This window comes from Mytilus californianus, unplaced genomic scaffold (genome assembly GCF_021869535.1).
Source record: "Mytilus californianus isolate M0D057914Y unplaced genomic scaffold, xbMytCali1.0.p SCAF_13, whole genome shotgun sequence".
NCBI classification, from domain to species: Eukaryota; Metazoa; Mollusca; class Bivalvia; order Mytilida; family Mytilidae; genus Mytilus; species Mytilus californianus.
This window is the reverse complement of record NW_026262615.1, coordinates 44,148,090-44,159,148: the sequence shown is the minus strand read 5'-3', so window position 1 is coordinate 44,159,148 and position 11,059 is coordinate 44,148,090. Positions and strand designations below refer to the sequence as shown.

Genomic DNA, 11,059 nt, shown 5'->3' with positions numbered 1-11,059 from the left:
TACCAAAGGCAAAATAATATATTTTCCTTAGCCTTAACGGAACTAAGATGTCTTTTCTACGCGAGGATGAGACACGTGTTTTTAATTGCAAAATCGATAGGCAAGGGAGATAAGTACAAATTACTTTAAAGAAAAGCAAGGGGAACCTATGTTTTTTGGACCAAAATGTACTGTCCGAATAATTTTTCTTTAATTCTAACAAGGTTTCGTTAACACAATCAACGTTCTTCTAAAGTCTGTATTTCGGAAAAGGCTATCATTGTCGCCTATGTGGAAATTAATTGTTTATTGCAATCTATATCACGCAGTTGATACGATATTCAAGGGCTTGTATCATTTATCATGATTTCCTTGATAGAAGGTTGCTGCTCACAAGGAAGCTATTAACCCTCATGTTTCAAGTGGTGAAGTTGAAATCGTCCCTTCGTAAATTTTACAGACGCCATCATGAGTTGGTTAACTGTTATGGAATATCCGTTTCACAGATGACAACGGATATGTTCCAATTGTCGTAACTACAATCCCGTCCCTTTTTTCCGAATGTGACCTATCGAATTAGACTTATTACCGGTTTTGTACGAACATGAGCAACACGACGGATGCCATATGTGGAGCAGGATCTACTTACCCTTCCGGAGCACCTGAGATCACTCCCAAATTTTGATGGGTTTCCAGTTGCTCAGTCTTTGGTTTTCTATGTTATGTTTTGTGTACTGTTGTTTGTCTTTTTCTTTTTTAGCCATAGCGTTGTCAGTTTATTTTGGATTTATGAGTTTGACGGCCTTTTGATGTCCTTTGCCTCTATTTTAAAAGCCAGTCATAATACCACAAAATTGTGAGTGTTAAAATGGTTTCCTTGTTCCTGTACTTCGTTAAAAAATTGTTTTGACCACTCAATGATCGCTAATTTAAAGTGCAACAAATTGTTTCCCAATTTTCAAATGCATTTCAAGTGCTTGACAATCAAATCAGAAAAGCCCAGTTCCAAATCAACTTTAACTACAGGAAAACGTAAATTACAGATTTGCAAAAAAAAATAATTATAATAACTTCCTTTAATGTTATTTTAAGGATTTTTTTTCTGTATCATATCAGACAGAAATTTTATTTTATGATTTTATTCTATGTAATGATACCTCAACTTAAAATGGTATCAATCAACATTTCTACACATTATGTACACAATATCCATCCGAAGTCCCAATATATTAGCGTCCATTCGTGTTTAGTCTTGAGATATCAAAAACTAAGAACAAAAACATGCAGTATTTTTTTTGTCGAACGTAAAGCGTCTACAGTGAATATACAAGCCGCGAAAATTAGCCACGGTGGTCAAATATTCATAGTTCCAATCAGATAAGCAGACATTGTAACTGTTATGGCTACAACCTCAGTGATTCAAGTGGCTCGATTGGAATATCTGTCACATAATACTAAGTAGTGGAAACTTGAAACTCATGGCAAAGGTATTTAGATTTCAAATGTGGTCATGTTTAAGCATTTACGAAAAGAAATCAGCCTTTAACGCTTCATTTGAATTCAGTATAAACCATTTGATTGCTACAGAAGTAGACAGCTTAGCTTGCCAGGACGGCCGATATATATAGAACAATGAAATTGAGAATGGAAACGAGGAATGTGTCAAGGAGACACCAACTCGACAAAAGAGCAAAAAACAGCCGAATGCCACAAATGGGTCTTCAACACAGCGAGAAAATCTCGCACCCGGAGACATGCTTCAGCTTGCCCCTTAAAAATGTATACTAGTTTAGCAAACATGGACGTCACACTAAACTCCTAAACATATAAATGACCCAAAATTAAAAAAAAAACATAATGAACTAACAAGGCCAGAGGTTTCTGACTTGGGACAGGCGCAAAAATGCGGTGGGGTTAAACAGGTGTTGTGAGATCTCAACTCTCCCCCTATACCTCTAGCCAATGTGGAATAAAAACTTTATCAACAAGAATATCAAGCGGGGCCGCTAGGACGAGCTGATATTTGAGCTGATGAAGTCAGTATAAAAAAGAATGCCATTATTCTTTCTATCGGCAATTTGTCTTAACTGTATGCTTTTTTTTTTTTTTTTTTTTTGCTTGAGAATATGAAGTAAAATGAAATTGTAGGTAAAACAACTTTAACGCGTATAAAACATTTGGATAGTTGTTCGGTTGTATGAATGAAGTCGCGTGCATTTCATTAATAAATTGACACGGATGGACTTGAGCACGTGACGTTGCTGCACTGAAACATGACGTCATTGCATCATATTTTTGAGTATCAAGTCCTGTCCATGATCTTAAATTTTTTAGGCAGTAAGATCAAAGGAGAAATGTTCAAATTGCCGATAAATTTGGATATCACATCTGTCTATTGACATACATATCTTTTTTTGTAGGATTATTTGCTAAAAAAAAAAGTGCCATATCAAATTCTGATGATCGCGGTAATTTCAAATAAAAACCGGATGATTGTATGCGGTGTCACAGTACAGTCTTTAAATCAGACATAAGTCATTAAAATAAACCATGATGAAACGAGTCAGAGTTATTGTAAATATATCGTTTGATGCTAGAAATTATCCTTTTTCTTGTCATCGATTAGAATAATGATTATATCTGATGTAAATCGGATAACCGTCGACACTTTATTTTTGAAATTCGATACTACATTCAAGTGTAAAAGAATTGCATCAGATAAGTCACCTTCAAAATCACATATATCAGTGTTTCTGCGAAGTTAAAAAAAGAGGAACAGCGATATGATTGCCAATGAGACAATAATCCACCAGAGATCTAATGAATTGGATGTAAGCAACTATGGGTGCCTGTACGATCTTCAACATTGAGAAAACTCAAACTGTGCAGTAAGTTTTAAACACAAAAGGCAACGACATAATAAAACGTAAAAAAAAATAAGAATAAACAAACTTCCTGATTCATGATTAAATGGTTAACGAAAACCAATCTGACAGACAACAACTAATGACACGATGTAAGAAGAAACTTTGAATATTCCGATCGATACGTAGATACAAACACATCTATCAAGAAGATAGAAGACACAAAGTACCATTCGAAGAGTATTCGTTGTTACTAAAAGCAAGTTAAAAGTATATTACAACTAATAAATATATCAATTTTTCCAGACAAATATCAGTCAGTACAGATCTAAACGATTTATTGTAAAGTCTTCCTGAAACGACTTTTAAAAAGACGACCTTGATACATCGTAGGATTCAAAATTTGGACCATTTTCGTAAAAACATGCAACATATTTCCTATGTAAGAGAAGCGGTTGCTATCATGAGACTTGTGGTTAGTCGAATAGCATTTCCAAGATTATGCAATGAACGCGTACACTTTTTGTTTGCCCAGTCACAGGTTCCAGTGTGCAGTTTATTTAATTTAACCGCTTCATTTTGAATTGTTGATGTTAACTGAGTGGTCTCCGATGATCACATATCCAAAACTGAATTCAAAGACGAAACTGGTTTCTTTTATATTGATTTCTTCCATTCTTTTCGAGTTTAAATTTCATATAGTATTCTTCCATACGAAACGATGCACACACGACAACGCAACATAAACCTTTTATTAATGCTATTCTGTAATAAACTCCTATATGACGTTTATTTTGATACTATGAAAAAAGTCTGCATTTTTTGCCGATTAGGCCAAATGGTTGTTTCCTTTTCGTTCAGTCCATAATATATTAATATTAGGTTTGGTTTAGGTATAAAAGATAATAGGTATAGCTTTGTCTTAGATTTAGAAAAATCAGTTTTATGATTGAACTGATATTCTATGAAGGATATTGCCCAAGTTGATGGCATCGAGAACTTTGTTGACATAGGAAATTTTAAGAAAAGATCACTTTTACAATGCAAATTGATTTTAAAAGTCTGTGACTGGTAATATCCGAGATGCAAGACTGTGTTGTTTACAAATCAATCTCACATTTTGTGTTATTCTTAACCATATGTTTTGAATGGTAATACACATTGGCATATATACAATTTCAAGCTGAAAGAGTTCAACATCACTAATCTGAAGGTAAAAGTATACCTTTTTTCACAATCCTGTCCCACTAAATGTATGCATATAAGCTGTATCAAATATATATTTTGTTCGGCAGAAGGTTTAGCCAGCTTTATTCCGGCGCGATATTTTGCCATACAATTTTAAACATTCCTGGCGAAAACTTCTATCAAAAAGAGAAAATACGATAGGATTGGTTACATTGTTGATAAAATATGCACGCACAAGGATATCAAATACTGGTTGGATACTGTTTTGATACATCGTGGGATTCAACATTTGTACAATGTTTCCGAAAACATACAACAAATGTCCAGTGTAGGAAATGGCGGTTGCTATCATGAGGCTTATGGTTAGTCGAGTCGCATTTCCAAGATTGTGTGATGCATGAGTAGACTTCTTACTTGGCATGTCAAAAATTTCAGTTTTCACTTGATTCTTTTTTACCTCCCCATTTTCTATAGTTGAGATTACCTGGGTGGTCCTCAATCTGATATCCGAAGTTGGATTGAAAAACAGAACTGGCTTCTTTCTTAGTGATTTTCTCCATTTTTTCTGAGTACAAATTTCACACAGTATTCTTCCATATGAGACGATACACACGCCAACGCAAACTAAACCTATAACTAATGTTATTATGTAACAAACTCCTGCATCACGTATATATTGATACTTTGGGAGAAGCCTGCAATCCTTGCCGCTTAGCCAAAAAAAATCCGTTTCATTTTTGTTCAGACCATAAAATACTAATACTGGAATTGGCCAAATCATGGATATTCCAACCAGAACAGCAGATATGACATTCGACCTTTTTGAATTTGCAATTGATATCGGCAACTTCTTGACAACTGTTTTATATCTTTCAAAAGCAATTGTAGTCAATAATATGGTTGAAGCCGCTGTAACAATGTGATTAAGAAATTTAAAGAACTTGCAAGCACCTACAGATGCAAATGTGTATTCGTATCTAATATCAAATATCTCAAAAGGCATACAAAACAAACATGCTGTAAGATCGATAAAGGCAAGCCAAATGATAAAAACTCGAACAGAATATTTTACTATGATCGGTGATAACATATATACTAATATCGTGTGTATATTGCCAATAGTTCCCACGACCGACATAACTATGAGGACTATTGTAGTTGGGATGTATTTGTCCAGAAATCTTTGGTATTCTATTTCCCTCAAACTTGTATGAGTTCCGTTTGTAAAATTGGATGCCATTCTGAAAATCATAAAATTAAATTTTTTTTGCAAATGTTTCATTTTGTTTTATCGTAACACCATTGATGAATGAATGCTATTTTTATGGAAATCCGTTCTCGACAAAACCATAGCCATTTTTTAGATTTGTGTGCATATATTTCATTTGCCTACTAAGGTTGCCTTTGAATATGTATCTTAGATTAACTATAAATATCCAAAGGTACCTGTAAGACATAAATCTGACCAATGGTGAACCTTTGTACCCAGCTTCTAATCAATTTAATGTCTATAGTTACATGTGTCAAGTCAGATACACGCATAATTACTCAGTCGGTATTATACTTGTCGAACAAACATTAACTTCTACGTCATTCAGTATCTGATGGAGAGTTGTCTCATTTGCAATTATACCGAATCTTCTTATATTGATTTGAAGGTAAACGATAAACAATACATCAGACACATCGAGGTGAACATCTACATACTTAGACAAATATGCATTTTCTGCTCCATTAGTAGCACTCGTCGTTGTAATCATTTTTATAAAAACCAAAATCTCATGATGAGTGCGTACAATGTAATCAAAATATTTAATTGAATTTATTTTTGTTATTATTCCTTCAAATCTAACTTACCACTAAAGACGAAGACAATGTTTTTACTTAATTTCTTTCTAATTGTAAATAAAATGTTATGCCAATTATTACTACACGCCCTTTAGATGATTTTTCCAATGAAAAGTCATATTGACACACGTTTACTATCTCATTTGCCTGCAAACTTGTTTTATGATCAAACAATTTTTCTGGAAGAAATATCCAAGTATATTGAATGCGTAAAGCATTTAAGTCAATAAGGAAAAACGTTGATAAAAGATACATTGATTTATCAATTACACAAGTGTCATTTACTAGCACGCGGTCGATATAACTGCTGATTGACTATTAGTCCCCGAGTGTATCTTCAACTCTTTAGTCAGTGCTTATTGAATTGTGACATATTTTTCTATAATTCCAAGTTACAGTAATTTAAGAAAGTACTAGGAGATTAAGATGCCAACTCCCTAAGACTTACTTCACTATAAATGTATTTGGCTATTCCTTTTTGGTCATTTCTAATCATATTTATAACCTGTACATGACTTTTTACATTCCTGGCTTAAACCTCTTTATGTTCGAGCGTTCCAGATGAAGGTAATTTCCGAAATACGTTTTGGTTGCACGAAATTAAAAAGAAATCTTATTTCATATAAAAATAAGAAGATGTGGTATGATTGCCAATGAGACAAACCTCCACGAGAGACCAAATGACACCGAAATTAACAACTATAGGTCACCGTACGGCCTTCAACAATGAACAAAGCCCATACCGCATAGTCAGCTATAAAAGGCCCCGAAATGACAAATGTTAAACAATTCAAACGAGAAAACTAACGGCCTAAAGTATGTACAAAATAATGAACGAAAAACAAATATGTTACACAGCAACAAACGACAACCACTGATTTACAAGCTCCTGACTTGGAACAGGCACATACAGAAAGTGATGGGGTAAAACTCGATTGAAGGCACCAACCCTCCCCTAACCTAGGATAGTGGTGTAACAGTACAACATAAGAACCAAAAAAAATCAGTTGAAAAAGGCTTAACTCATCAGATGGATACAAATAGATATACATATAACAAAAACACAGAGTGGACGTGGCAGGGCACTTATACATCCCCACAAAAAAGTACACGAAGTACATATCTGAGAGTACTCGCAGTTGATAAAAGTTTGTACGAGGCAAACTATAAAACAAATTGTCATCATTACTAACCCTACCCTACCCAACATGCCAAGGGCAGTCATGTTTCCACTTTCATACTTCCAGTCTACTTTTGCATTACTTGTATAACTCGACTTATTGTTTATTTTTTCGTCTTGTAAATGCATTATTCCTATATTTATCACTCAACATTCAGATTGACTATTGGAAATACATCTTAGATACCGGTGGGAACATTTGTACAAAATTACCTCGATTGAAAGGTGCCTATATGCATATCCATACATGTATTTTGGTGCAATTTTAATTAAAAGAAATAAAAGCTGGATATAGATTTCAAACATCTTTTAATATAGGTACAGGAAAACATTCTAAATGAATAACATGTACATAGCTAAAATAAATGTTCATGCAAAAATCGAATATCCGTTTTTTTTTTACGAGACACACGATGAGTCTGATTTTTAATGTTTTAACTCATATTTAGGAACACAGTCCACAGGAAGACTATATGACTCATAAAAGAGTACATAATTCTAAAACAACTATTAGAATTAGAATTACTGTTAACTTTAATATATGTGCGCTGCGTTATCATCTATAAAACTGCAAATACCAGTTTTCAAGTTTTTAACTCTGTCGCGTGTCAAGTTAATACATTTCAGTATCGAAAAAGCTTAACTCAATTTAGAATCAGTGCTCATCAGTTAGCTATTGAGAAAGGTAGATATAAAAAAATCGATAAAGATAAAAGATTTTGTCGGCAGTGTAAAAATATGCAGGTTGAAGACGAGTTTCATTTCCTAATGGAATGCACTGCATATGAAAAGGAACGGAATTTTATTCTTAATGAAGCATGCATTCAATGTAAAAACTTCCCTTATATTTCAAAGTATAAACAATTTATGTGGTTTATGTCATGTGAGACTGAAAATGTAATATGTCAGTGTCAAGATTTACATGTACTTGTAACTTTGAAATAAGAGAAAATTTGCATTCCAGTAACTAACTAAATATACATGTAGTAGTGATGTATTTTATTTATTCTTATGAAATAGAGAGGGTTAATATTCTATTTTATTTATTTTCAAACACCATCTGGTATGGAGTATAGTTATTTAATCATTAATTTTTAATGTAATATATCTTAAAAATTACTGATTAATTAATACTATATATATATATGTATATGCTCGGAAACGGGCCCTTTAATTGGATTCAATAAATATTCTTATTCTATTCTTATTCTATTCTATCAAATATAATACCTCGTGCACTCAGAGGTGCAAAAACAATCAAAGTGATGAATGTGGAACCATGATATATTTATAATGAAACTAAAAAGACAAATTGAAAAAGTTGGTCCTGCTTTGTTTCATTAAAAAGAATGGCCTACGTAGATTCAAGTTTCTTGTCTTACGCAGGTATAAATCGTACTTTGTAAAATGTCACTCTGATTCAAATAAAATATTCTCTAGACTGACATTATTTTAAGATGTTAAATTTCTTGATTGACAACATGTTTGTTGCGTTTGGAGGACGTGTTTTTTAACAAACAATCGGCATTCCCATGGGAACTAACTGTGATCCTCTTCTTGCCGACTTGCTCCTTTATTCATATGAGGCTGACTTCATACAGGAACTTCTTAGGAAGAAATAAAAGAAGTAAGCAATGTCTTTTAATTTCACTTTCCGCTATATAGATGATGTTCTCCTAATAAATAAATCAAAATTTGGTGACTGTGTTGAACGCATCTATCCCATCGAACTTGAGATAAAGGATACAACATATACAGTTAAGTCTACCTCATGTCTTGACTTACATTTATGAGGGTCGGTTGAAAACAAAACTTTACGACAAAAGAGATTATTTCAACTTCCCAATTGTGAACTTTCCTTTTCTATGTAGCAACATTCCAGCAGCGCCGGCATACGGAGTATACATATTCCAGTTGATACGCTATTCCAGGGCTTGTTTTTCCTATCACGATTTCCTTTATAGAGGGTTGCTGCTTACAAGGAAGCTATTAAACCAAGAGTTCCAAGTGGTGAAGTTGAAATCCCTCGATCCTTTATTGGTTGATTTGGCATACATAAATAAAATACAAAAATAAGTAAACAGTGAACGAGGTTGTTAAATGTGATATATGCTTTTTTTGTGTTTCTTTGTTAAATATTTGTTTGTTTTTGTTGTGATTAAGATTGTGGCACGGTGTTGACTGCTGTGCCCCTATTTTTACATTTTTGCCTATTATGCCTGTTTGTTTTATTCACGCATCGTTGTCAATATGATGAAATTTAATGCGACTGTCATACAAGTGAGAGGTTTAGCGATATTAAATCAAGTTTAATCCACCATTTTCTACATACGAAAATGCCTGTACCAAGTCAGGAATATAACAGTTGTTGTCTATTCGTTTGGTGTGTTTGTGCTTTTGATATTGCCATTTGATTAGGGACTTTCCGTTTTGAATTTTCCTCGGAGTTCAGTATTTTAGTGATTTAACTTTTTCCTTATTAAAGTGTCTCTTATTTTCCGTATTATATCGGACAGAAATTGTATTTTATGATTTCAATCCATGTAATGATACCTCAACTAAAAATGATAACAATCAACATTTCTTCACAATATGTACAAAATATCCATCCGAAGTCCTAATGTATTTGCGTTCATTCGTGTTTTCTCTTGAGAAATCAAAAACTAAAAACAAACACTCAGTTTTGGTTTAATTAATTTTGTCATTAATTGCTGAGAAATTATAAGAATGTTGTCTCTATTTCCTGCATACTTATAGAATTTTCTTTTTTGTTTTCATTTAAAACTAACTTTAGTCATTGCTGTGATATATACAAGAGGCAAAAGATACCAAGGGGACTTTTAGAACTCATGAATCGAAGACATAATGATAACGCAACGGCACAAACGAAACAATGATGAAAAGACGAACAAATCCACATGTATATAGAAAAATGAAAACAACACGTTATAAATTTTATGCGTCCGAAGCGCCTTTCTGGATTTACCTTCATCAGGAACGCTCAAAGCCAAAAAGTTGAAAGCCAAGGATGTATAAGGACCGAAAACGTTGAAGAGCTATAAACCAAAAAACCAAAGACTGAGCCCTACGAGTCCCTCCAAACACACAGGTTTAACAAATGAGCCAAATAAGGGTTATGATTCCTGACCTTCTTTTAAGTAAAACTGATTTAGTATCTTGTACATTCTATCAACAGAGACAAATATTGATTTGATGGTAAATGATAAACAAAACATGTGAATAAGACTAATCTGCACGTCTTCCTACATTAGTGACACCGTCGTTAAGATTACTTTTATTAAAATTTTTGTGATAAGTCATTTACATTGATATTTAATAAATTGAATTTATTATCAATTCAATCTCGCATCTTATATTATGTTTGTTTAAAGATAAAGGTATTATCAATATTTATTCACTCAGTAATTCGGAATTTTGAGTCCTCAATGCTCTTCAACTCCTTATTTTATTTGGCCCTTTTAAATCTTTTTATCCGAACGTCACTGATGAGTCTTTTGACGTACAACATTTTAATTCTGGTATTTATAATGAGTTTATTCAATCACATTTGTTACTGCTCGATTATTTGGAATTGATAATATAGGACTAAAAAATCTTATTTAGCATTACAAACATACCTGAATAGAACTTTCAAATTCTTTTTTTTCTGGGTGCTTACAGTTGTATATGCTACTTCATATGACAATATGTATACCCTTATTGTGTCTATATTTTAAATATATTGATATATATAACTGCTTTATTAATCGTATAACTACACGCCTTTAAAAACAAATATCCAATGAAAAATATATTTTTAAAGAGCGTTATTTCTTTTCCTGTTCTTCATTAAAAAAGTGTGTTTGACAAATTCATGTCCGGTGATTTAAAAGATATCAAATTGTTTTCACGATTTTTTAAGCTATGAAATGAATTTGAAGTGCAGAGCAATGTAATCGAAAAAAAACCAAATCAAAATATGCCTTAAAATCAGAAAAAT

General features: G+C 32.9%; 1 protein-coding gene across 1 annotated transcript; it reads right to left on the bottom strand.

Moving 5' to 3' along the window:
- Positions 1-1,141: 1,141 nt before the first annotated feature.
- On the bottom strand, positions 1,142-10,764 carry LOC127723727 (5-hydroxytryptamine receptor 2B-like). Its single transcript, XM_052230476.1, has 2 exons — positions 10,698-10,764; positions 1,142-5,272 (listed from the first exon to the last, which is right to left on the bottom strand). Exon 2 carries the CDS (start codon positions 5,269-5,271, stop codon positions 4,144-4,146), a length of 1,128 nt encoding a protein of 375 aa, XP_052086436.1. The 5' UTR covers position 5,272; positions 10,698-10,764; the 3' UTR covers positions 1,142-4,143.
- Between the last annotated feature and the right edge of the window lie 295 nt (positions 10,765-11,059).